At 52.3% G+C, this 27,960-nt stretch overlaps 1 protein-coding gene across 1 annotated transcript in view; it reads right to left on the reverse strand.

Annotated features, from left to right (window-relative positions):
* The window catches only part of LOC130392100 (tenascin-like), a 34,546-nt gene extending 17,625 nt beyond the window's left edge, over positions 1–16,921 (reverse strand). Inside the window, 10 exon segments of the mRNA XM_056602534.1 lie at positions 2,604–2,867; positions 3,202–3,291; positions 5,608–5,793; positions 7,769–7,943; positions 7,945–8,039; positions 11,344–11,497; positions 12,124–12,239; positions 12,754–13,017; positions 14,139–15,359; positions 16,299–16,921. Of these exon segments, the coding sequence (XP_056458509.1) occupies positions 2,604–2,867; positions 3,202–3,291; positions 5,608–5,793; positions 7,769–7,943; positions 7,945–8,039; positions 11,344–11,497; positions 12,124–12,239; positions 12,754–13,017; positions 14,139–15,359; positions 16,299–16,794 (3,061 nt within the window). The 5' untranslated portion in view covers positions 16,795–16,921.
* Between the last annotated feature and the right edge of the window lie 11,039 nt (positions 16,922–27,960).

Below are 27,960 nucleotides of genomic sequence, written 5' to 3' on the forward strand. Positions count from 1 at the left end.
GACAGACAGACAGACAGACAGACAGACAGACAGACAGACAGACAGACAGACAGACAGACAGACAGACAGACAGACAGACAGACAGACAGACAGACAGACAGACAGACAGACAGACAGACAGACAGACAGACAGACAGACAGACAGACAGACAGACAGACAGACAGACAGACAGACAGACAGACAGACAGACAGACAGACAGACAGACAGACAGACAGACAGACAGACAGACAGACAGACAGACAGACAGACAGACAGACAGACAGACAGACAGACAGACAGACAGACAGACAGACAGACAGACAGACAGACAGACAGACAGACAGACAGACAGACAGACAGACAGACAGACAGACAGACAGACAGACAGACAGACAGACAGACAGACAGACAGACACACACACACACACACACACACACACACACACACACACACACACAATCACCTTTCTAGCCAAGTTGGTGCTTTCTCTACCGCTCCCTCTCTCTCTCTCTCTCTCCAAAGCATGCTCTCTATCTCTGTTTCTCTCCCTCTCTTTTTCCTTGTGAGCTCTCAATAACGCTCTCTCTCTCTCTCTCTCTCTGTCTGTCTGTCTGTCTCTCTCCTTCTCTCTCTCCCTTTCTCCCTCTCTCTCTCTCTCTCTCTCTCTCTCTCTCTCTCTCTCTCTCTCTCTCCCTCTCTCCCTCTCTCCCCCTCTCCTCTCTCTCTCTCTCTCTCTCTCTCTCTCTCCTCTCTCTCTCTCTCTCTCTCTCTCTCTCTCTCTCTCTCTCTCTCTCTCTCTCTCTCGTTGACACCAATGCACACACACACACACACACACACACACACATGCAAACACACAAACACACACACACACACACGCCACATCGTCACACAGAGCCATCGCACAAACACACCTGTGTGTATTGAGTCCTTTGAGTGCCAACACAAACACACACACACACACTCACATACACAAGCACACACACATACACAAATGCACACACACCCCACGTACACACAGAAAGCCTTTTTGTGCCTTTGTGTCAAAATGCAAAAAGCAACAAAAGACCGTTATTCAAACCGGCAAAACGATGGCAAAAAAACTGCTTCTCCTTCGTGCAGAAATGGTTTCTGCCCCCGGCCGTGCGGTTAATGGCTGCGTTACATAACTCCAACGTTTTCCTCTGAGATGTTTGGTTTGGACTCACTCCGACCACAGTCAGAGAAATGTCCCCATCATCTCAATGGTGTTTCATGGAGAAGGGGGGTAAAACAAATCCATCCAGTGCATGGGGTCTTGAGGGGGTAAGGGCAAGAGACAGAGAGACTCAGTGAGAGACACACTAACAATGAGTTTGCTTCATTCCCTGGTTTGGCCCTCTGCTGCCAGTCTAATCAAGCAGAAGAAAACCTGTGGTTAATAAAGAAGGCACTTACTGCCCTCGCACAGCAACACCAAACACTGGGCTATGGAGTAGGACGAAATACAGTCAGGATTAGGGGCTGATTCGGTCCTTCTGTTGTGAATCAAGTATTTATTGGAGTGAAAATGCATCGAGCATGACAGGACTTTCTCCAAAACCATCCTGTTGCAAATCGGATTCCAACAGAAAACAGTCTGCCAATACCCAAAATTACCCAGCTAAATATACGCTCAGACACGGAAACCTAAAACCCTAACTCATAACTAATAACACTAAAGACTAAATGTCCGTTAGTCGTAATATAAGCCTATATTTATTTGGTGTGATGTCTTACATTTTGACCCTTATTTTCTATTCACTTGTGCACCGTTGCCAATAGCGACTGCTGCTTGCGGTTCTTCTCTATTGAATGGCATGCTATTGTATGCATCAAACCTTCATTTAGGTAGGAACTGCTTGAAGCTAGGCAGCAGTCGTTCAGTACAATCTCCCTTCTGTGAATGCTGCTATGGCGATAGACTTGGATAACCTCGAGGCTTCGAGTCCCCAAACCCCCGGCCCCGCCTTCATAAAGGCCTTCAGGCTGTGTTCATTCTGGGGCTGCAGGGAGGGCTGCCGGCCCCCCCCCTTCAGTGGGGCTCCACTAAGCGGAGGACAGGTGAGTCGCATCAACGCTTCATCAGCAGGTGACCAGGGTAACCCTGACAGCCAATCAGAGGTGATGCATGCGATAGCATGTGTTCAACCTGGAGAGGGATTCACCTATAGCAGACCAGGGGTGGGGAGGGGCGGAGCTGGTGGTGGGGGGGAAGGTTGGAGCCCTGACCTGTGGGGGCGGAGACTGTGGGGGGGAGGGGAGGAGCCCTGACCTGTGGGGGCGGAGACTGTTGTGGGAGGGAGGAGCCATGACCTGTGGGGGCAGAGACTGTTGTGGGGGAGGGGTGGAGCCCTGACCTGTGGGGGCGGAGACTTTTGTGGGGGGGAGGAGCAATGACCTGTGGGGGCGGAGACTGTTGTGGGAGAGGGCTGGAGCCCTGACCTGTGGGGGCGGAGACTGTTGTGGGAGAGGGGTGGAGCCCTGACCTGTGGGGGCGGAGACTGTTGTGGGGGAGGGGAGGAGCCCTGAACTGTGGCGGTGAAGCCAGGGGGGAGGAGCCCTGACCTGTGGGGGCGGAGTCAGGGGGGCGGGGCACTGACCTGTGGGGGCGGAGACGGTGGTGGGCGTGCTGGTGCGCCGGCCCCTCTCGGCGGCGATGCTGATGGTGTACAGCGTCCCGGGGCTCAGGCCCCTCAGGGTGTGGGTGTCGGCGCTGCCAGGCACCGTCACCTCCGCCTTGTGGCCGTCGGGGGACACACACACCAGCCTGTAGGCGTCCAGCTTGGCCATGGGCCGCCTCCACTCCAGGGACATGGTGGTCTCCGTCACCCCCACCACGCGCAGGTCCCTGGGGGCGTCCAGGGCTGACGGAGGGGGGAGGAGGGGTGGAGGGGGGAGGGGTGGAGGGTTGAGTCAATAGTGTAAAGGTAATGGACTGCATTTATACGGCGCTTTCCTAACGAGTGGCCACTCAAATTGCTTTACAACATTGCCTAACATTCACCCATTCACGCAGACATTCACACACCGATGGCGGTCAGGAGCAGTCAGGGTGAGGCGCCTCGCTCAGGGAGACACCTCGACACTCAGCTAGGAGGAGCCGGGGATCGAACTAGCAACCTCCCGGTTACCAGCCGACCTGCTCTCCCTCCTGAGCCACATGCCGCCCATCACCAAGGGGAGCTTGGGAGGACTCACCTGTGACGGCGTTGGTGGTGGTGGGCGAGCTCTCGCGCTCCTCCTTCACGGCGGTGACCCCCATGCCGTACTCGGTGCCCGGTCTCAGGCCTGGAGGGACGAGCACAGCCTGGGCTTAGTTTGGGGAAAATGTCTTGAACTGAACTCCTGGCCGCAAAGCCCCCTGAACCCAGAACCTCTCTGTTCAGAACAGCACCCAAACCTTTTTGCAATGGCTGGCAAAATCCTTTAACCTAAAAAATAAAGTCTAAGTATAATGAAAACATTTAAAAAGCATATGAATCACTTCATTTTTATTCTTTTTAAAACTTTTTTATTATGCTTCATCAGCATCAGTTGTTGGTCATCATACTTTTGTAGCATCTTATCCTAGCTACCTTTGTTGTGTACGGGGAATGGGTTAACCAAGTGATTGATTGTTAGTGCTTGGCACTCGGTTCTATGAACATCTTTACTGTACAGACAGCGTCTCTTTCTTCTGGCAAATGTACCTATTGTAAGACGCTTTGGATAAAAGCGGCTGCTAAATGCCCTGAATGTAAAATGGAAATGTAATCCTAATTTGACCCTCCTATGGTTGTTGTTTCTCTTTCTAAAAGGACTTTGAGTATCGTGAAAAGCGCTCGATTGCCGTCATTCAGTCCGCAGTTCAACATAACAAGAGTTTAAACTCTGTGTTGTTCCCAGGCGAGGGTCCCTGCAGCCCTCCCCTCTCCGACGTGAGAACCAGACACCTCAACAGAGGGCTCCCCTCTTCCCTTTGTGGGGCCGGCCGGCCGCTAGGAGCTAATGGCGTTCCGCGGGACGTGTATTTGCATTGATGGATCTGAAGGACCCTCCAGTCTGACTCTAAACGACGACCCCTGTATGATACGGGCCGGGCCCGGGGGGTTTCGGGGGCGGCTGGGGGGGGACTCGCCCTGCCACGGTCCGATCGCCTCCTAATTCCTTCATCGCATCCCCCTGGAGGTCAATGTGCAGAGTCCTGTAGCATGAAATTACACCCAAAACACCCAGGGAGCCTATTATCAATAAAAGCTAGAAGCGTGAAGGCAATTACAGATAATAACTATGTAAGAGGCCTGCTGGGGGGGGGGGGGGGGTGAGGTGGGGGAGGTGCTAGTGCTGGGTGGGGGTGGATGTAGTGAGGAACGGGGGAGGAGGTGGTGGTGGTGGGGGTGGATGTAGTGAGGAACGGGGGAGGAGGTGGTGGTGGTGGGGGTGGATGTAGTGAGGAACGGGGGAGGAGGTGGTGGTGGTGGGGGGGGTGGTGTAGTGAGGAACGGGGGAGGAGGTGGTGGTGGGGGGGGTGGATGTAGTGAGGGAGGGGGAGGAGGTGGTGGTGGTGGTGGGGGTGGATGTAGTGAGGAACGGGGGAGGAGGTGGTGGTGGGGGGGGGTGATGTAATGAGGGAGGGAGAGGAGGAGATGGTGATGGGGTGGGGGTTTGAGGATGCGGTGGGGGAGGCGGTGGATGAAGGGAGGGAGGGGGAGGGGGAGGTGGTGGGGGAGGCGGTTGTGGATGACATAGTTCTTTATTTCCATGTTGGGACGGCCCATCCAGGGACAAAGAAGGAGGTTTTCACAAAGGCAGCGTGTCTCTTTTTGTTGTTGGGATGTTCGGAGTCTTGTTGTGGATGAATTGGCTTCACACAAGGCTGGCTCTCTATCCAGAAAACTCACCGAACTGGACTCATAAGGAGAGCGAGGAAATACAACCTGGTTCTCTCACATGACCCAGATATCGGTGAAAAAAGTGTATCATTAGTGAAACTATTTTTATACTTTTGTGGGGCAGTAAGAAAATTAACTTTGTCTGTGTGTATTACCTGTTATTCTGGCCAAAGTGTGTAGGTGCATGTGTGTTTTTATCAGTGTGTGTGTTTTTATCTGTGTGTGTCTTTGTGTGTATGTGTGTGCGTGTGTGTGCGTGCGTGTGTGTGTGTGTGTATGTGTGTGTGTGTGTGTGTGTGTGTGTGTGTGTGTGTCTGATAGTGTGCATGTGCATGCGTGCGTGCATGCATGTGTGTGTGTGTGTGTGTGTGTGCGTGTGTGTGTGTGTGTGTGTGTGTGTGTGTGTGTGTGTGTGTTTGTGTGTGTGTGTGTGTGTGTGTGTGTGTGTGTGTGTGTGTGTGTGTGTGTGTGTGTGTGTGTGTGTGTGTGTGTGTGTGTGTGTATGATAATGTGAGTGAGTGAGTGTGTGAGTGAGTGAGTGAGTGAGTGAGTGAGTGAGTGAGTGAGTGAGTGAGTGAGTGAGTGAGTGAGTGAGTGAGTGAGTGAGTGAGTGAGTGAGTGAGTGTTTGAGTGAGTGAGTGAGTGAGTGAGTGAGTGTGTGAGTGTGTATCTGATAGTGTGTATGTGCGTGCGTGTGTGAGTGCGTGTGTGTGTGTGTGCGTGCGTGTGTTACCTGTGATCTTGGCCCGGGTGTTGGCTCCGGCGCCGGGGGGGAACAGCAGCTCTCCGTGCTCGCCCCCTGACAGCGTGCCGTACTTGATGCGGTAGTTGTCCACTGGGGCGGCGCTGTTCCTCCACTCCAACGTGAGGCTCTCGTCCGTCACCTCCAGGGTCTGAAGGTCCCTGGGCGCGTCCAGGTCTAGGGGGGCACAGAGGGGGTCAGAGACACCAGTCTAGGGGGTCACACACCGAGGGGTCCAGAGACACCAGGCATGGTCTCTCTGGGTCCAGGTCTAGGGGGGCACAGAGGGGGTCAGAGACACCAGTCTAGGGGGTCACACACCGAGGGGTCCAGAGACACCAGGCATGGTCTCTCTGGGTCCAGGTCTCGGGGGCACAGAGGGGGTCAGAGACAGCAGGAACACCATACATGGTCGCTCTGCATCACGATGAGGCCGCGTGAAGTAGGCAAACGGAATATTACATTCAGAATTGTCAATCAATCGAGAGAATCGAATGTCTATGGTTCAATTGAACGATGGCAGAAAACAATCAAATGGTAAAAGGGTCGTCATTCCCAGGTGAGTGGGGACGGTTGAAGAGCATTCGCCGTTGAGCATTGAAGCCTATTTGCTTCTTTATCTTGGACAGGGGTGGAGCCATGGGACACATTCTCACAGCTACCCCCCCCACACACACACACACACACACACACACACATACACAAACATACACGCACATACACACACATGCAGATCAGCATGGGGTCGTCCCTCATAAACAAACAGTACCCCATAAAGAGTGTGTGGTCCGGACCCCCAGCGATGTCACAGACCACCCTTAGAGAATCACCACCAGCCCATAGCTCTCCCTTCACCCACATCGACCCTACAGCCACGCCTCTCTGTTGACGTTAATAGAGGAATCGCTTCTCCTCAACACAGCTGAGAAAACGCTGACGTTGCGTCAGGTCTATTTTTCACATACATTTTTTAATGGGCTTTTCACGCCTCATAGAGCGGGGCCGAGAAGCCAGACAGGGAAGTGGGTTTAAGATCGAGAAGGAACAACGTGTAGCATTGGACCGTGGATCGGAATGAAGCCTGGGTCTCTCCCTGGGGGGGGGACTGCCCACCTGGTGAGCCCACTAGCAGGCTGAGCCACCAAGACGCCCAGAGTATCTTACCCCAGCGTTCTTTGTTGTCTACGGGGAAGGGGTTAACCTAGTGATTGTTAGTGCTTGGCCCTTGGTTCTTTGAGCATCCTTAGTTTAACGATAAGGATATATTGTTGTTTCTCTTTCTTCTGACACATGTACCAATTGTAAGTCGCTTCGGATAAAAGCGTCTGCTAAACGCCCAAAAACGTAAATGCAGAGAAGAGTGTTGTGCAGGTCTGAAAGCACAAAGTGTAAGAATAGACAGTTAACCACAGAGGCCTTCCCCTCCTCCTCCTCCTCCTCCCATCGTCTCCTGAAGACATTACAAAGAACAGGGGAGCGGAGGACACCTGTCGCCCTGCCACGAAGCGAGGCTCGGGAACCCAGTCATTTTTATTTACTTAATTACATCCACAGTCGCGCTGGGATCAGCCAGCTCCCGTCTAAACCCCAGGGAAGTGGAAGACACTCTGTGACTGTAACCCTCTGTAATTAAAGGAGGAGAAAGGCTCCCGAGCAGAAAATAAACCTTCAGCATACCAGAGCAAGGCGGCAGGTGTGTGGAGGGCTGTTTTATGACCGCTTTTCTACGGGAACTAGCAGATGACGGCAGTATAGTTCAGTCAGTCAGAGTGAGTTCAGTCACTGTGAGATCCAATCACCGTGGTCACCAACCACATTTTCAGTCCATCACACCCGAGGCACAGACTGTAGCTGATGCAGGACGTACTGTAAAGTTACCCGTCTCTAAAGTGAATTACAACGGCTCTTCAGGGTCAATCGGTTTCATTTTTGTACCGTGAAATGTAAAATGATCTCATAATAGTCCTATGAAGTCCTATCAAAATGTGCAAAGAATATGATTGAAAACATCTGCCTATGGTGGCACCATCATCACCATATCCTGCATCTCACCCTCTTGGGTAAATAAAGTGCTAAGTTCTATTCACCCCCTCCTTCACCTCCACCACCTCCACCATCATCATCGTCATCATCATCATCATCAGGGTCTCACCTGTGAGGAAGGTCTCGTAGACGGGCACGCTCAGCACGTCTCCCTTCTTGGCGGCGAGCGCCACCTGGTACTGGGTGTCGGGGCGCAGCCCTCCCAGGTGGTGCTGGGTCTCGGAGGACGCCAGCTCCACCACCTGCCGGTCGGCGGCGTCGGCGCTGGGCCCGTAGGACACTGCGCACGCCGTCCACCTGGGCCACGGGCTCGAACCACGTCACCAGGGCCGTGGTGTCCGTCACGTCGCGCACGCTCACCAGGCCGGGGGCGTCGATCCCTGGAGGCCGTTGAAGTTAATATAGATACAGAGTAGACAAAATAAAATGGAAAATTTTATTTTGCAAGTCGAAGACGCAATAACATCATACACGGGGGCCCACAATGATTTGGGAGTCAGATAGAGCTGTCCGGTCTCTTTAATATAAGCCAGAGCATTATGGGCTGCTTAAGTTATCATTTTGGATTCTCTAGCCTTACTGGATGGGAGGTTCAAGGACACTTGGGAGTGAGCTGGAGACCTCTTTTATATGAAACAGGGCCTCAACGACATCTAAGAATATCATTTTGGGGGCTCCAGCCCTACAGGAAGTGACTTATTCTATACCACCTATTCTGCGGTTGAGGTTTGGGAACAAGCTGCTCACACAGGTAAGCAGAACTCTTTCCCAATTCCAACCACCAGGACCGTGAAGGGCAGGCGACTCCCCGGGCGGTGGAAACCGATTCGTCTCACAACAACAACAACAACAACAACACCGTGAGTGGAGTCTCCGCTCTCTGCAGCGGGGCTGATAAAACGGACACAGCGTCGAGGGTTCAGCTCTGTCCCAGAGGGAGGGGGAGGCCGCGTTCTAGCATGTAGACACTGTTCTCCTGGGAGTGGGGGCCCCTTCCAGGAGACTGGGACTCGCTGGCTGATGGCGAGGCCCGCATGGGGAGGGAGACAGGGTGGAGGTGGTGGGCATGGAGAGGGACAGGGTGGTGAGGAAGGGAGGGAGAGGGGGAGAGAAGAGGAGGTGGGGAAGGGGGATGGAGAAAGAGGTGGAGAAGACGGGGGGAGGTGGAGAACACAGGGGAGGTGGAGGGGGGGAGAATGTGGTGACGGAGATGGAGGATAGGTGGGGAAGGAGAAGGGTTGAGGGGGAGGGAAAGGCTGAGCTAATAACTGGAGAAACGATGGAGGAGTGATGGGGGCGAGGTGGAGGAGGGCAGGTCCTACTTCACACCATTAGTCGCTCAGTGGGAGCTCCTTGTGACGCACCGAGCTGTAAGGGCAGATATTTAGAGAGGCGGAGAGACCCTGAGAAAAACAACCTTATAATCCAGCCGCCACTGACGTTACGCTCTATGGGTGTGTGTATGTGTTTGTGTCTGTGTGTGTATGTGTGTATAAGTATGTGTATGTGTGTGTGTGTGTGTGTGTTTTGTCTGTGTGTGTATGCGTCTGTGTGTGTGTGTGTGTGTGTGTGTGTGTGTGTGTGTGTGTGTGTGTGTGTGTGTGTGTGTGTGCGTCTGTGTGTGTGTGTGTGTGTGTGTGTGTGTGTGTGTGTGTGTGTGTGTGTGTGTGTGTGTGTGTGTGTGTGTGTGTGTGTGTGTGTGTGTGTGTGTGTGTGTGTGTGTGTGAATACGTAGGCCTTAGTGTGAGTGTGGATTTATTGTGTTGCGAACAAACAAAGAAATGCTTTGATGCATGTGCATACGTGAGTCTGTGTGTGTGTTTGCATACGTGCGTCTTCGTGTCTGCGTCTCTGCCTTTGTGTGCGACTCAAGCTGCTCATGTGTCAGACGTTCTCAACAGTTCATATCGGCCCTGATCCGGGCAGCGTGCTTACTTCAACGTATAAATAGGACCGTTCATGAGCAGCCCCCCCCGTGGGGACGGTGATAAGGCTTTACGACGGCTTAATGACATTTCCACGCACACGACTGCTTGTTCTGGCAAACGGCAGACCACTCCTGCACAACCGAACGCCAAGGGCCGCGCTGGAATCAATGCCGCGAGGTGATTGGAGGAGGAGGAGGAGGGGGTGCTGAATAGCACAAATGTTTCTCCACATATTGAAATGGCTTTATTTTCATTTGCCTTAACTCCCCGAGGTCCAGAGCAACACTAACTATTTGAATACAAACCAGAGAATTTATTATTCCACCGAATAAGCAGCCCTTGCGTTCGGCCTGTGGTCCCGAGCGCCGCGTTAACAGGTCTCTCCGGGGCCCTCGGAGCCAACAAACGCAGGCTGTGGCCCCCGCCAGGTGAGGTGTATAAACGTCACCCCTGATCGATCCTAAAATCCTACGTTCCTCTGTTACAAACCATTAGGGCTTCACACTGACGGACAGACGGAGACTGAATTCTCCACAAATCCCCACAATAAGAGAGTGAAATCTATACGGCCTCTCTGCTTCTCGCCGCTAAATCACATCTCTGCCGTGAAACTTAATGAGCAGATCATTCAGGCTTGGCAGCTGGGGTTTTAATAGACTTGCGGCGGGGATAAGCCATCGATGAATGTGGAACGCAGCCCGAGGTTTCAAGTTGACAACCTTGTTTCTCGTTTAGCGGGGAGAGTCGGCGGCGCTGATTTAGCCCTTCGAGAACCTGTATTTCGGGAAACCCTGTCTCCTGCCTGAGCGCCTAAAGAGAGAGCTTTAAGGATTATTCCCCCCCCTCGTAAACTACGCAGGGATTAGTAGTGGAAACGACAAGGTTTGCGTTTTTTTAGTAATTGTGCATAAACGGAGTCCTGCCTGAAAAGCAGGGTAAAAGCAGGGTCTTCTGTCTAATGCTTATTGAATTCTGAACCTTTCAATTGCATTCCATGGATTGGTCATTTAAGGTGAATCCCATTAATGATCCTCGTGTCAGATAACAGCAGCTTGATGCAGTGCTTTGTATGCAATAAACATTGTTGATTTGGATGAACTCACAGTGTGTGTTTGGCTGGTTGGTGTGCTAATTTGCTGTCTCTACGACAACATCTACACAGATCACTGAAATACAATAATATGGTTTTCATATTCAGGCTGTTAGATAAGTTATCGTTATCTTCAATCCTATTTTTGCATCTTTGTGTGGTTGCATAACAATCAAAGTAGTTTGTAGAAATCAATCAATCAATCATTATCATTCATTACCTGCACATTTTTACATGTCTGCATACTTGTTTCAAAGCCCCCCATTGAAAAGCAATTGGAAAAGTGTGTGTGTGTGTGTGTGTGTGTGTGTGTGTGTGTGTGTGTGTGTGTGTGTGTGTGTGTGTGTGTGTGTGTGTGTGTGTGTGTGTGTGTGTGTGTGTGTGAGTGTGTGTGTTGGTGTGTGTGTGTGTGTGTGTGTGTGTGTGTGTGTGTGTGTGTGTGTGTGTGTGTGTGTGTGTGTGTGTGTGTGTGTGTGTGTTTGTGTGTGAATACGTAGGTCTTAGTGTGAGTGTAGATTCCTTTTATGTTGAGAATAACGATCAAAGCAATGCTTAGTCGCATGTGCATGTACGTTTTAGCAATAGTTCCCCCTGTCAGAAGTGAATGAGTTGAGGTGACCCTAAAGCAGCTTCTAAGGCATTAATGAATCCGGGGGGTAGACTCACGGGTGACCACGTTCTTGGAGGCGGGCGGTCCGCGGTTCTTGTTCTTCACCACCTCCAGCTTGACCTCGTACTCCTGGCCCGGCCCCAGGCCCGACTGCTCGAAGGTGGTCTCAGGCTGGCCCAGGCTGTTCAGGATCTCGCCGTTCTCCTCTTTCTGCCAGCAGAAACCACACACAACTCAAAAGCTCAAACCACCTTCAAGCGTCGGTCGTTGTGCGAGTCTGCATCTCCCACCCTCGGTACAGACACCAGCAGGTGTCACGCCACATCACACAGCGCCTTCTGCTGCAGGGCTGCAGGGAGAGGTCTGGGGGTCCACTCAAGGGCCCCCCCTCCCCTGTCGAAAGACTCCCAGACTCTCTTGTTATGCCTGACAGACCGTGGCGTCTCGGCACTTTAAACATAAAATAATATTTTGTAGACGCATTTCAGAAAGAAAACAAAACCTTCAACAAACACGGCAATTACCGGTCGGGCCGTCGAGCTGTCGAGCTGTCGGCCCAGAAAGCTTTGATACGTGCAACTGCTGACTGCGCCCGGGGTACGGCTAAGCTGTTTTCCACACGACAGCTACTTCGGTTCACATGCACACGCATTAGGCAATTATTGAGTTTCAAATCGGAGCTGCACGCTCGGCGGGACATATAGGGTTTCCAAAGGCAAACACAGATAATGACAGGCTGCGGTGGGCTTTTTGAGTTTCCACTGGCTTCTGTGCTACACGGGATCCATGCTAATGACGTAACGGCGCGGCGGTGGAGATAGAGGCCCCGGACTCACGGTGTTCCTGAAGATGAGGTTCCAGCCGTCGAAGGGGATGTCCAGAGGGTCCCACTGCACCTGCACCGAGGTCTCCCGCACCGACTTGAACTTCAGGCCCTCGGGCTCGGGCAGATCTGAGGAGGTCAGGGGTTCACGTGAGCTTTGTCCTGACGCAACGTGTTCTCCAGAGTACACCGGTGACCAGACATCGTTGATCTTGGATGCAGGTTCTGCATCCAACACATTTCATACATTCGGCGAATGTTGCAGCATGCATTCTCTACTAGTTGTAAACTATAAGCAATCCAAGAGTTGAACAGTTGTTCTCTCGATGCTTCTTTTCCGCTACATAGCTGGCCCTAGTCTTGTCGGGAAAATGTGAAGGCACCGAATAACCATTTGATATTCTGTCTTTGACATCGCACACTATGAATGTGAAATTAACCAGTGGGTTTGGTACGGAGGAACACATATCCACATGACATTCAGCCTTCATAAGGCAGAGGAGGTGCACATAGCAGGTAGGGAGGTACGGATAACAACATGACCTTCAGCCTTCATAAGGATGAGGCGGTGGACATAGGAGGTATGGAGGAACACCTATCAGCATGATATTCAGCCTTCATAAGGAGGAGGCGGTGGACCTACGTGTGGACACGCGGGCGCTGACGGGGACGCTCTTCTTGTTCTTCAGGATGGCGTAGACGCTGATCAGGTACTCTACGCCGGGCTCCAGCTCCTTGATGGTGGCCATCTTCTGGTCCCCGGGGACGCGCAGGTCCATCTCTAGACCCCCCATGGCGGTGGGCGTGTAGGTGACCAGGTACTCCGTCACCACCATCTCGTTGACCCAGGACAGGTCCACCGTCTCGGGGTTCACAGGCACCACCGTCAGGTCCTTGGGGGGTGAGACTGGGGGAGGAGCATGAGGAGATGGGGAGGTTAGGGTCGCACGTCACTTGAAGGGTGATAGGGACTTCTAAGTTTGTATTTTTTTTTACATCGCATAGTAAAGTGTCTTTTGGCATCTTGAAAATCAATCAAATGAATAATTTGTACTTATACAAATGAATTGTACAAATGAATAATTTGTAGTCAAATGAATAATTTGTAACTGTAAAAAAAGAAAATATTCCAAAGGGTTGAGAAACTTTGAGATTGAGTTTGATGTTTTTACCAGCAGACGCCAACAGAACCTTCCCTTAAGAGAGCCCAGTACAGAGACTACATGCCACAATGAAACACGACTCCTCAACGTAAGTGTGTGACAGCAGCCCACTATGGGAATGACCACAGAGGTCTTTAAAACTTAAGACCACTATTAACATGTTCCAGTGCAACGAGACACTCTTTGATCTGGGGAATAACGAGGCCTACCAGATGCTACTCTCTGGGCCAAGGTGGGTATTTGTGTGCAAACAGAGACTTTTCCCCTACATTCCCCCATAATGTTGCAGAACACATTTTAGAACAAATCATTAGTTCACACTGAGCACAAGGCCCCGTGGTAAATCACAGAGCGTATGTGGTTTACCGTCGATCTAAGAATCGCTCACTCAGAGGAAGCTAAGCTGCCATGTCCTACGGTCTCCCCAGGTAGAATTGTCAGTAGACATAACGAATAGGAAGATCAATCTTCCGTTTAGTACACAGTAGTATTGCATGTTTTTTTTCTTTCGGATTTTCAACCTCACTTCTTATGCTGGAAATTGTATCATGTTGTTTGGAATCAGTTGCACCATGAATACATTTCCACAGACGATGCTGTTTCCAAAACATGTTGATAAGCTGCACTTTAGAACATCTATCTGAGAATATCGTCTTACTCATGGGGAATATTTATTGATGCATGCTTTGATGCGTAAATAAATCCAGCAAACAAGGAATGATAGTTAATCAATCCCTTCCTGATTGTATCTCCTTATCTTATGAGCGAAGCTTGTTAGTTGGTTATTCAGTACCGATGATGCACGCCCGACCGTCAGCTCCTGCTCTATCGACTCCATCTGAATCCCTTCCATCGTGTATCTCACCTTCGGAGCAGTCGTCACCGACGAATCCCTCGTCGCACACGCACACTCCGTTCATGCATTGGCCCTGGTCCTGGCAGTTCCCCGCGCACGTGAGCAGCGAGCAGTCCTCCCCCGTGAAGCCCTCGAAGCAGACGCAGTTCCCGTCCACGCAGTAGCCTCTCTCCATACAGTTGTTGGGGCACGTCTTCTCACTGCAGTCCTCGCCCACGAAGCCCTCTTTGCACACGCACTGACCGTTGACGCACCGCCCGCGGTCTAGGCAGTTGTTGGGGCAGGTGAGCTCTCCGCAGTCGGGGCCCGTGAAGCCCTCCAGGCACACGCATTTGCCGTCCACGCACTCCCCGCGGCCCATGCAGTCCTTGGGGCAGGTCTTGACGCTGCAGTCGTCGCCCGCGAAGCCGCGGTCGCACACGCACTGGCCGTTGACGCAGCGGCCGCGGTCCAGGCAGTTGTTGGGGCAGGACAGGTCTCCGCAGTCATCGCCCTGGTACCCCGCGTCGCACACGCACTGCCCGTCCACGCACTTGCCCCTGTGGTTGCAGTTGTCCGGGCAGGAGAGGATGTCGCAGGCCTCGCCCTCGAAGCCCGGGTCGCAGATGCACTTGCCGTTGAAGCAGTGCCCTCGCGCGTTGCAGTTGTCGGGGCACGTGAGCTTGGAGCAGTCCTCGCCGACGTAGCCGACGTGACACTGGCACTGGCCGTTCACGCACGCGCCGCGGTTGTTGCAGTTGCTGGGACAGGTGAGGTCGCCGCAGTCTTCCCCGCTGAAGCCCTCGTCGCAGTAGCAGGTGCCGTTTTCGCAGCGGCCGCGGTCGTAGCAGTCGTTGGGGCAGATGAGCTCGGAGCAGTCGTACCCCGTCCAGGGCTCGTCGCACACGCACTCGTCCTCCACGCAGCGGCCGCGGCCCAGGCAGTTGTTCAGGCAGTTGGTCTGGGAGCAGTCCTCCCCGATGAAGCCCTCCGCGCACTGGCAGGAGCCCTCCGTGCACTGGCCGTAGTCGCCGCAGTCCAGCAGGCACACCTCCAGGCTGCAGTCGTCCCCGTCGAAGCCCTCGAAGCACACGCACTTGCCGTCCAGACAGCGGCCCTGGTCCTGGCAGTCGTTGGGGCACTCGGGGTCGGTGCAGTTGGGTCCCTTCCAGCCCGCCTCGCACACGCAGCCGCAGGTCTCGCTGCTCCAGTTCCCTCGGCCGTTGCAGTAGGGCTTGGTGGCCACCTCGCCTGAGGGCAGACGGAGAGGTTAGTGTTTGTCCCGGACACCTCAAGGATACAAACATTCATCAACCCGCTAATCCTGCTGGGCTGGATCACAGGGGTACTGGGGCATATTGCAGCATGAAGTTGGAACAACTAGGATAAAGTTGGACTAGGACAGTCTACTACAGGGTCATACAACCTCATCATCCACCACTGCAAGCAATATTTAGGTCTTCAACAAGCCAAGCCTGCTTGTCTTTAAAGGTGACAAATAAAAAAGATCTGGCAGAAAAACCCACCCAAACATAGAGAGATGCAAACTCCATACAGACCGCATCTTAGCCAGAAATCATTACCTCAAGCTTATGACCATCATAAGGTCACCTCTAGGGTTCTACCCATCATGGAGCCTCCTCTAGGGCCCTAACTACACACCATTGAGCCACCTTTAGGGCCCTAATGACCCACCGTGGAGCCTCCTCTAGGGCCCTAACTACCCATCATAGAGCCTCCTCTAGGGCCCTTACTACCCATCATGGAGCCTCCTCTAGGGCCCTTACTACCCATCATAGAGCCTCCTCTAGGGCCCTTACTACCCATCATGGAGCCTCCTCTGGGGCCCTAACTACCCACCATGGAGCCTCCTCTAGGGCCCCAATTACCCATCATGGAGCCTCCTCTAGGGCCCTAACTACCCACCATGGAGCCTCCTCTAGGGCCCTTACTACCCACCATGGAGCCTCCTTTAGGGTTCTTACTACCCATCATGGAGCCTCCTTCAGGGCCCTAACGACCCACCATGGAGCCTCCTCTAGGGCCCTTACTACCCACCATGGAGCATCCTCTAGGGCGCTAACTACCCATCATGGAGCCTCCTCTAGGGCCCTTACTACCCACCATGGAGCATCCTCTAGGGCGCTAACTACCCATCATGGAGCCTCCTCTAGGGGGTGATGTTCCTACCCGTGACTGGCGCTCCGCAGCAGGCCGTCCCACTGCTGCACTGCTCCCTCAGGCCGGACAGCTCTGACTCCAGCATCTCCAGCCGGTTCAGGATGTCCTTGATGTCGGGCAGGTTGTTGTTGTTGCAGGCGCAGGCCTGCTTGGGGATGTTGATGCGGTGCGTGAACACGATCTGGTTGTCGCCGTCCATTGTCTGCTCCAGCTGCTCGGTGCTCTGGACGTCGGACGGCGCCCTCTTGTGCTTGCCCTCGGAGCTGCCGCCGCCGGTGGGGGGGTCCAGGTCCACGGAGCAGAGGGAGGCGGCCGGGACGTTGATGTTGTACACGTGGTTGAAGACCACGGGCTGGTCTGGGTGGGGCAGCGTGAAGTTCTCCTGGGACTGGGGAGCCAGGGCCTCCCGGCGGTGGCGGAGCACCTTCTTGACCAGGCCGGCCGAGGATAGGTGGAGGAGGAGGGCCACGCCCACCAGGCCCAGCAGGGCGCTCTTCATCCCCATGACGACGGGAGCCTGTCACAGACGATGGCGGCCCAGATGGAGAGGGATAGGCTGTTCTGGGGTCTCGGCGCTTGGATGGGGTGGAACGGAGATCCTTAAAGCCCTTTGGGTAAAAGAAGCAAACGCGGTATATGTTAGGGATCGTGATTTCTGACTTTTCTCGTAGAAATGGTGGATACCATTTTTAAAACCGATTGAAATTACCAACGAAAGACAAAAACGCAACAACATAAAAGGAAAATCAATCAGCTACATATTTTACAGCCGTTGCTCACATTGATGCTCCCATCGTCCTTTCAAAAAAGAACTACAGCACAACACAGCACCATCTTATCAACAACACTTTCAGAGCAAGATGCTAGAAAAATCTGCTCACATAAGCTGGGCTGTAGCCGGATAATTCAACAAAAGGTTCAAAACATTTCTCTCCGAATGTCAGGCAAACAACTCTCAGAACAGAGAACCAAAGTGCCCTTCTATTCCTTGGCGTGCCCTTGCCAGAGAACATGGAAACAACATAAGTCCTCCCCCCGCCCCTCCCCATCATGAACACAAGGGACCACAGCCACAGTGAAATGTCACAGAATCTCCACGCGACAAAAGCAATTAACCTTCCACCGCCGTCCCTCAACAAAGGACCAACTTCCAGCGGCGGAGAGTTGTTGCAACGTGGACGTGGAGATGGACTATCAGGAGATGACATCATCACGGTCGTGCTTCCTGCCGGTCCTCTGAGGCACCGAGAGCTGTAATTAAACCAGAGGCTGTGGGTAACCTTGAGGCTCAGAGGGCTGACTCCCAGAACAATGGTTCCTGCCAAAGGCTGCCATGAACAGCAGGTACCACCTGCATGGTTGCATTGGTGGGAGTAAGGGAGGGTTTGAATAGTTGGACCTTCAACACAGTTTTCCCCCAGCAAGCCAAAACCACAGCCCTTCTCCTGGAAGATTAATAGAGGTAGTTGGGTTGGAACATCTGTGGAAAGACGCTGAAAGCGACCAGGGTCTGCAACTTTCCCTCGTTTTCAGCAATTCCCGCACCACCCCCGTAGCGGCAGCGGTTTTCGTTTAGTAACGTGATCCTCCCTACCTACACCTGAGGTTATTGGTGCTGTTTCACAAGGACCTGGTGCAGACACAAGGTCTCCTTTTAAAAAGTTACGGCCTGGAACAAAAATCTGCTGATGTCCGTATTTGTGGTCTCAGACATTCCCGACCATTTCTTTTCTTTTCAACTCTTTCATCCTGAGATTAAATAAACTTGTTATACTGCTCAATTAAAGAGCGCTCCCCTGTCTGGACTACACATGTTCAGACCGACAACAGAGTTTTCTTTCTCTTCTTAATGACAGGGCTATCAATATGTTAAATGGAGGCTTGAGTTGAACTTCTTGGCCTCAGTGCTGCACTGTTCACTGTGTCTGAGACAGAACAGGAGAAATGTCACACAGCAACAACAGATATCCGGTCTTGTGTTGCCTGACTCGGGTTGTGGTAGCTGTCGAGATGATTTCAGTCCAGGTCTCCTACCGACACTCCTACCTGCACAACCCACCATGTGCTGCTCAGATTCCAAGAAGACTAATGGCAATTGGTGTGACCGTGTGAACATCAAAGAAGTCTCAGTGGTTTATAGCGTGAATAATTCTTTAAAGGCCCCGGTTGTGATCGCAGCAAAACCACAGCGCACATTTCAACCTTCTTACTCCCAGCGTGAGCCTCCCCTCTGAGCGGATTTACATTTGATTCCAGTTCAGTGAAAGGTTGCTGGAAGAAGCCTCTAGACCGGGCTGACACGGGAGCGGAGCGATCATCGGTCTCTCCCTCTCTTGGCTGGCTCCGCTGCTCAGGAACCCATCTGCAGGGGAGCCTCTCAATCCCTTCAAGCTGCTGGGTTTGAGCACCTTAAGAGGGGCTCTCTGCCTGGACGGCTTCCACAGCCTGAACCGCCCCCTCCGTCCCACCCCCACACCCGTCGCAGGCTCCGTGTGCCTGGGTGAGACAGGCAGGGCTGGGTGCCTCTCTGATGGACGTGCCGGGGAAGTGCTAATGTGACTAATGCAGCCCGCTGATGGGAAGCTAAGCTACGATCTGGGCCCTCGGGGGTAGCCAAGGAGCTACCCCCCCCCCCCCCCACGCTCCCCTCCCCCAGCCCAGCCAGACTCCCCCCCACCACACCACTCTCTCGCGCCACGCTCATGCATGTGGGAAACAAACACACACACACACACACACACACACACACACGCAGATGTACACACTATGCAAAACAGTTTGCAAGACCACATAGACACAGCCATAAGCCTGCTCACACACAACAGTGACACAAATGCATACGCACGCACGCACACTATGCAAAACGGAGTGCAAAAACCCATAGACACATCCGTTAGCCTGTACACAAGTGTGTACACACACACACAGACAGACACACACACACACACACACACACACGCACACACTATGCAAAACAGTCTGCAAGTACGCATAAACACCACCATAAGCCAACCACAAGCATACACACACACACACACACACACACAACCAGACACCTACACAGCAACCGCGGAAACTAAGTCACACTGCTGTGGCCAAGCATCACAAACTAGGGATTAAATCAACAAAATAGCCAGAAAATTGCTTTGAGCGGCTGCAAGGGGTTTTAGTTCTGGGCGGATGGTTGGCTTTCTCACTCTGAAGCCTGGCTGCCGTCCACATGGAGCCAACGAGCAAGGCAACCCGGTGAGACCAAGACCGGCTTTGTGCCACAATCTGTGGCTCTGGCCACAAAACTTATCCCCCATTATTCAGAAAAAGATAGAAAGAGGAAACCCTGGCAGAATCGATAATGTGCTGGGGCTGAGAAGAGGTACCTGCTGCAACGCTGGTGTTTATTAAACAGGGAGGGCCTCGGAGGACCATGAGAATGTGTGTGTGTGTGTGTGTGTGTGTGTGTGTGTGTGTGTGTGTGTGTGTGTGTGTGTGTGTGTGTGTGTGTGTGTGTGTGTGTGTGTGACCCTGGGAGAACCGATTTCCCACTCTTCGCCTTGACCCCCCCCCCCCCCCCCCCCCCCCGCAAAACCTCCACCCCCAACCCGCCACGGAGACTGGGTCGCTATGGAAACGCAGCTGGTCGCTGGCATTCTGGGAGCAGACTTGACACAGTTTGACTGTTGCCGCTTTGTCGGCCTCGCTCACTTTGTTTGTAGCTTTCTCAAAGGGGCGACCCGACATGCGAGCTGCCGCGGTGCAATGTGAGGTGAGTCCCGCGCGGTCCAAACCTGCTGGCACCGAGCCCCCCCCGGCCCACCACCGATCGAAGCAGTAAGGCCCAATCCCATTTCTACCCCTGACCCCTTCCCCTTACCCCTCCCCCTTGTTTTGAAGGGGGAAGGGTAAGGGGTAAGGGGTAGAAATGGGATTGGGCCTAAGCCTGCTATTGAGCGCGGGGGAACGGCACTTGAAAGTTGTTTTTGTTTTTCGTTTCTTTTTTCTTTCGCGACACACAGAGTTGTCGCACCGAGTCCCAGCCCGACAACCGAGAATCCTGGTTCCTCCCCCCCCCCCCCCCCCCCCCCCCCCCGGTGCCAGAAACGTTCTTGAACTTTCTGAATGCTCCCTCACCGCTAGCGTACCTCAAATCCTTCCCCTCCCCGATGGGAAAACCTGCCCAGCCAGCCGCCCGGGTCTGTATATCAATACGAGGAAGAGTTACAGCCCACATGCATTCTCCATCAGCGGCCGTGCCCTGTCTGACCAGCAGCTGGAGGATCCATCAGGGCGCCGCCACAACCCCTCAGCGGGCCCACTGCAGCTCAAGGTGGATGTTCTTCTGAGTGCCACACTTTAGAGCCCTATTTACATAAACACACCCTCTCCCCCCGCCAACCGACTTTCACAATATCGTGATTCATTTTCTCCAAAAGCACGGTGCATTCAACCCATGAGCTCTATCCAAGGTTAACGCCTTGTTTTTACGTTTAAAAAACGATTTCTGACTTTGTGTTCCTGGCTGCTTCAGCCACCCTCATCCGATACCGCCGCTAGACCACGTCCATCTTAGTCCGTGACTCAGATACAAAGTGGAGGCGCGGAGAGAGCGCCCAGGTACACACAGAAAAGAACAAAAGAGCCACGCAGAAGAAGACAGAATGCTAAAATGTCCATGAAATTCTGTGAGCTGCGACATCGTTTCCTCTCCATAACTACTCGGCCCCCCCGTCACCTCCATCACCCACTGGCAGATGATGTCATTACTTCTCACTTCATCACCGCGGGAGGACAAAAGATGTAAAACCGTTTTGCTCCATTGGTTCCGGAGTGTTCCCCGTCCCTCCTTTGGTTCCAAAGTGTAACTTTCAAAGTGCTCTTTTGGAGGACATCGTTGTTATTCGTGGGACGACCTGTTCACGCTCGGGAAGAGGGTTGGTTGAGTAATGGATTAGGTTCCATCCTGGGCCCAAGACCCCCTGCTTAGGAGAGGGATCTGTCGTCGGTGGCGGGGGGGGGGAGCGTGTGCTAAGACTCTACCATATGGCGGGACAGGACAGACCACACGGAGGGGGAGACAACTCGTCTGACATGTGTTCTGTGGTGGGCTCCGCGGTCTCTCTGTCGCTCTGAAGGCGGATGGCTGCCACGCTGCGCGCGTCCAACAGCATCACAACTCTGCACACGCAAACGCCACATCTGTGCCACGGGGGACACATCTGTTTGTGTCTGTGTGTGTTTGTTTTGTTTGTAACTTTGTGGGCTGCTGTCTTGGTCGCAACCCCCCCGGGGAGAGAGAGAGAGAGCGTTCATCTCAACGCGACGGCATCTGATTAAACGACGCTATTTCAAAATAGAATGTCACATACAATCACATCTGCATAGTAATCTGGAGTGGTAGCGCTGATAGCTTTAATGACGGGCACATGATAGAAGTATGAATAAATATAACGACACAGAGTGAACAATAAGCGGCAAAATATAACACGTCGACTTTATGACCCGTGGAAAATAAAAGAACGATCTATATACCTGCGTCAAGATGACAGCTGTAAATAAATACTGTAAACATAAACAAATAGAACGGTGAGGGTGACGGACATATTTATCTGTTTCCCTGTCTTCTGGATAATAAACACGCTGCATAATGGAGCAGCGAGGGGCACTGGGAGTGCAGCAGTGGTAAATATTCAGCGGTCCCAAAGCGCCTTTCACCGGCCGGGGAGCGCGCACAAGCCTCCCCTTCCATTCCAGAGGGTTTTATCAAGCTCGCGCAGATTTGTAGGTCACTCACTCACTCTCACTCGCACACTCAAACACTCACTCGCGCACACACACACACACACACACACACATGCGTGCTGCTGACACACTCCTGCACACACTCACACTCACACAAAGTAATACTCCTCCTCGTTCACACACTGAATCTGGGTTGCGGGGTAAATACTGAATAGTGGGGAGGGGCGTATATTTTCATCTGGTATGAATCTTCATTGGCTATGAATCTTCATCTCGCCGTATTGAAGTAAACGTCCAAGAAATGGCCTCCATTACAGTCGCCAAGCCCCCCGCGCCACAGATCATCAAATAACAGCCCCGTCTCTATCACTCCATCCATCCAGGGGGGGGGGGGCGGGCCCGGGCCGGGGGGAGTCGCGTGAGGCTGTATGAATCATAATCAACGCTGCGCTGCCAGGCGCTGCGAGGCGTGGAGAGCAGCCCATACAGGTGATTATTGATCCGTTATAACTGCACCAAGGTCGGGCGCACGGGAAAGAGACCGCGGGGGGGGGGGGGCAGAGGACAGCGATAAAGTACGAGTTATGAACATCAAACATGGAAAGGGGATGTCCTGGAAGAGGGGAGACGTGAATGAACTGCCTGATGGAAGAATCGATGGCGGGAGATGTTGGAGATTCTTACTTCCTTCGTTTTCGACCGCCTCCACCGCCCCCGCCGGAGACGGAAGATTGCTCTGTTTCTGTTACTCTGTTTCGTTGATTCCACTCTATATCTCTTCCTCTAGCTCGCTCTCTCCTTCACCATCTTTCTCCTCTCTCTCATCTTCATTCTCCATACATCGCTTCCTCTTGTCCTCTTTCCGTGTCTCTCTCTCGTCTGTACTGTCTTTGAGTCTTTGATGACCATTGTTCATTAGGTTGAGCTGCATTAAGCAGAACCTCAAAAGGGACTCAGCTTGCCTTGATTTAGAATGGAAAAAGTCCAACGGCAGGGATGAGACTCACTGCAGTGTGTGAGCAACATTCATCTGTGGGCTGGAAATGCCCTCGCTTATTCACAGTCTACTACCTTGAGATGAGGCCACGCCAACTCTCAAAACGTTTTACAGAAAATAAATTACGATTTAGGGCTGCATTATAGCAGAAGGTTTGAAATTCAAGGACATAATGCCAAGGATTCTTGGAATGCAACCTAACGTTCGATATTAGACAATTGATAAGATACTTCTGGTTAAGTATCTTATCTTCCCTGTGCAAAAAGAAGATCAACCTGCTTATCCTGATACTCACTGGCGAGCTATCTAAACTGAGATCACAAAAATTGTGCCAATATTTCCATTATAACACAATCTAGCACGCTACCTAGCATGCTCTTTAGCACACATCTAGCGAGCTATCTAGCACATAGCTAGCGGGCTATCAAGCACGCTATATAGCGCAAATCTAGCAAGCTATCTAGAAAATATATAGCATGCTATCTGGCACACATCTAGCACGCTATCTAGCATGCTATCTAGCACACATCTAGCACGCTATCTAGCATGCTATCTAGCACACATCTAGCACGCTATCTAGCACGCTATCTAGCACATATCTAGTGCAAAAGTAACAGTCACCTAGCACTATCTAGCGGCCATCCAGCTCTTTATCTAGCGGTCATCTAGCCCTATCGCTATACTTGCACCGAGGAAAAACATCGACAACAACAACAAAATTTAACAACATCGTTTCCATTTCCAAATATAAACTAAATGGAAAGCGAGGACGGATAAAGATGTTCCTAGCGACAGCGGGGAACATCTTTATCCCCCCCCCCCCCCCCCAGTACACCCTCCCACCCCGGGCTCCTCTGTGTGACCCGCTGGAGGAGATGACAGAGATAGCTGGGCGGGGGGGTGGCGGGGGGCAGGGAGGGGGCGGGTGTGTTCACGGCTGATAAGGTGGCTGATGGCTGTCGTGTCTGGGATGGGAAGCAAAAAATAAAAAATAAAAATAAAAAGAGAAACACTTATCTGGATACCGCGAGAAATCACTTTACCAACCCGAGGGTCCCTATCACACTCCGCACACACGCACACGCACACACACACACACACACACACACACACACACACACACACACACACACACACACACACACACACACACACACACACAGACACGCCACGGGGCGTCCGTGCCGACCAGGGGTCCCCCGAGTCTGTACGTCTGACAGATACCTTTCCCGCTTAAATAAAAAAATAAAAAAAGCCATGCCATTTTCTTTTGGTCCGACTGAAACCAATTTCCGCCTGTCACAGAGATAGAAACAAGAGGGATGGTGGGCGGGGCCACGGCGTCGGAGACGCTCCCTCAAACCCCTGTTCAATCCCCCCAGCGCTGCCGTGGGACGTCACGCCCGGTCGAGGAGCCCATCAATATTCTTTATGTCCCCCCCCCCCCCCCCCCCCACCTGACTGCTGGCTGACTGCTCTGGGTGCTGGACCCGTTGTTCTCTGGTGACATCACCGCCCGGCCCAGTGGGGGGGGCTGTCCCGCCACTATGGCTCCTATGGTTTTATATTTCATTTTATGTCTTTTTTATTATTGCGTCTGTGACGGTGTCTCGGTACGAACTGACTCGCTATCTACCATTTGTCCTTTCCATAGATGCTCCACTGTGTGCTACAATACTGCCACATTACAACAAGCACTACACAAAACAACCACAACATGACTACATCACAACAACTACTACACTGCAATACTGCAACAATCGCTGCACAACAACACCACTACACATCCTTACATTTACTACAACGCTACACGGCAATTACCATAAATATCAGCGTTCTTCCTGCTAGCCTGACCAGCTGCTTGGCCAGGAGTAATAATGTCAAACAGAAGGTCAGGTTAGGGGTCCGTGTTCAAGAGCAGTTTTAACAAACCACGTAATTAACACCCCCACAACCCCCACAACTGCACTCATCTCCTTCACAATTATCCAAATAACTTTTTTGATTTATTACCCGTCTCAAGAGGAAGAAAACCCTCAAATCCATCCATCTGTTGTTTTCATTTCCGCAAAATATAAACCGTTTAATCGTTTTTTTTCTGATTTACAGAAATAAGCACGGATTTCAGACGATCGGCATCATGCGCTCCATGTTACCAGAGGTGGTGCTGTTCTGGCGGTTGGTTCTGAGGTTCGGGTTTCTGCTACCGCTGCTGTCTCTGAAGCATCATGAGCAGCTGAGACAACAAGGAAACAGAGACTGAGCAATGTCCCAGTCGACTGAGATCTGCCGGGCAGCGTTCCTGCAGACAAGGCCTCCTCCTCCTCCTCCTCCTCCGTCGGTGGATGATTCATAAGTCTTCCCGCCCACCCACAGGGTATCCCTAGAGAACGCCTCTGTTTTCATGTTTATGTATGGAAGGAAACGGGGCTACCGCAAAACACAGGAACCCTGTTGTACGGCCAGCACCGCAAACTACGTTTTGATCGTTGAACCAGCGGTTCGGGGAATGTTTCACCGAGCGAGGTGGAAAAACCCAGAAGCGTGAAGAAGGAAGAACGTTCTCTGTCCTTGGTGCTAGTTCCGCTACGCTGCATAAACACATTGTTCTCTGATCCTCTGGCTGGCGTTGATTCGGTAAAGTGGGAAACGGGCAACGTTTGGGTTTGGAGGATTTCAGCCTGTTCTTCAGTCTCGCTTGACATCCTGTTTGGGCGCAAAGGATGGAAATCTTTATAATTTCTTTCTGTTTTCTGGAAGCACCGGCGGTGGTGTAGCCGCCGACAGACAGACATCTGTTTGTGGCCGTCGGGGATGCGGGTTTTATTCGCGGCGTGCGTCCAAACAGGGGCCCCTCGCTCATTCAGCCCTAATGACCTTCATCCCTAAAGGTGTCAGCCCTTTATTGCATTCCACACTTCTTCCTCATTTCCCTAAATCTAGATGGCCTGCGTCGCTAAACTACCCCCTCCCTCTTCCCCTGTCTCCCTCCCCCCCTCCCTCTGTCTGTCTCTCTCCTCCCCCCTTCTCTATGTCTTTATCTCTCTCTGCACGTCTTTCTCTCTGTCTTTTATTCAATTGCTCAGAAAGTCTCTCTTTCCGTCGCTCTCTCTCTCTTCAACTGTTGTATACTTTGTGACTCTCTCTCTCCTCCACTCCCCCCCCTCTCTGTCGCCTTCTCACAGCCTACTCTCTCTCCCTCTCTCTCCCTCTCTCTCTGTCTCTCTCTCTTCCTAGCTCCCTCTCTCTCGGTCTCTCTCTCCCCCTCTCTGTTCTTGTTTGTCAGGACTGTGATGGCTCATGCATTCCAATGTCGTGGGTGACACTCAGAGGAAGAGAGTCAAGCAGCAACCACCACCTCCAAGTCCAATTCTAACATGACCACCTCAACCTCCACCACCACCACCGCCGCCGCCGACACATCTGGTTGTCCTAAAGCCAGCATTTGGGATCAAGTCGCGGGGGGCCACAAATCATCCCGGAGCTCTCTCCTGAGAAAGCCCTCTGGACTGCGACAGTTTCACCACTTTTGATATACTTCAGCCTCAGAGGGACATGAAAACCACCTGAAGCATTAAAACGCCACATTCCTCTCAGAGTCCAGGAGGAAGAGGAGTTCTGGGTCCTCGTTTGGTGGCTGGTGAGTGACTAACTGGACCACTGGGACTTCTCAAACATCCCTCGGTCGATTCCCAGAGAAGGACATGACACCTGGTGGTCTTGTTGTAGTTGTGTGAAGGGTTAATGTTAACTCTGCCCTCAGGTATGGGCTCAGCAGAGCCCTGAAACCAGAGGAGGAGCATAAAGAGCCTATCTTCCAGATTTGGAGGTAGATCACACAAACAGCTTTACGTTTGGCGCAGGATTGTGTAGCATTAAGTGTTTTCAACTCTTAACCTATAGGTAGCGGATTCGATCCAAGGTCCACAGTAAACCTGCAGGCCCCCTACAGGAGGCAGCCAGAATTCCTTATCCTCTACCTGCTCTTTAATGACAAGCATAAGGCTTTGGATTATTGCATCAGCTACATAATTATTAGTGACATATACCATACGCATTTGACAGATCAATTTGCTTGAGAAAATCACATAGAATTATAATAAACTCGAGATCGTCGTCTCTTAAAGTGCGGGGCTGCAGATGTTTCTCGAGTTCTTTGCTACTGCTTTACGACTTTCCAAAACTACTAAAAGCGAAGGAATAACACGGTCTGCTGTACCATCACCAGACCCGCACGGCTATGTGTCATGAAGTGCCTATTTCCAGGTGCTGAGAGATTTCTCTCCTCGACCATCTGGCCCCCAGGTGGTCGCTCATCCGGCGCGGTATTCCAGGTGGGTTCACCCGCCGAACCCGCCGAGCCGTAAATGAGCGCACATCGTTGGCTAAGTTTTAGTGAAAGAACACGAAAAGCCTGACAGCTGTGGAGATGGCGGGAAGCGGCGGCGTCTCAGCCAGGGCTCCAGAGTGCGCCTAATTTGGGCGCACATGCGCCTAGAATTCGGGGTAGTGCGACCAAATATTTTATTTGGGCGCACCGGTGCGACTGAAAATGTATCTGGTATAATTATTATTATTTTTTTTTTTACAGAGCAGTCTATTCATAATATCGTAATAACCACGGAAGAGGCAGTGAATGAAGTATTGATTAGGCAGTGAATGAAGTATTGATTAGGTCTTGCGTGTTCCGTTGGAACACGCAAGACCGGTAACAATAGAAACGCCGGGAAACAAACCCGCGAAGCCAAATCCAGGGGCCTGTACTACGAAGCTCGATTAGAGGGTTAGCGAGGTATGTTGAGCTGAAAGCCTGGGTTAGCTGTACCACGAAAGTCGATCTCTTTAAGCGTCGCTGTATCACCATGGTGACTTACGCTCGCAACCAAACCTGGTCGGGAGCAGCTTTTCAGCGAGTCTACCCGGCCGGAGATCGGCTAC

Source organism: Gadus chalcogrammus, chromosome 11, assembly GCF_026213295.1.
Source record: "Gadus chalcogrammus isolate NIFS_2021 chromosome 11, NIFS_Gcha_1.0, whole genome shotgun sequence".
Taxonomy (NCBI): domain Eukaryota; kingdom Metazoa; phylum Chordata; class Actinopteri; order Gadiformes; family Gadidae; genus Gadus; species Gadus chalcogrammus.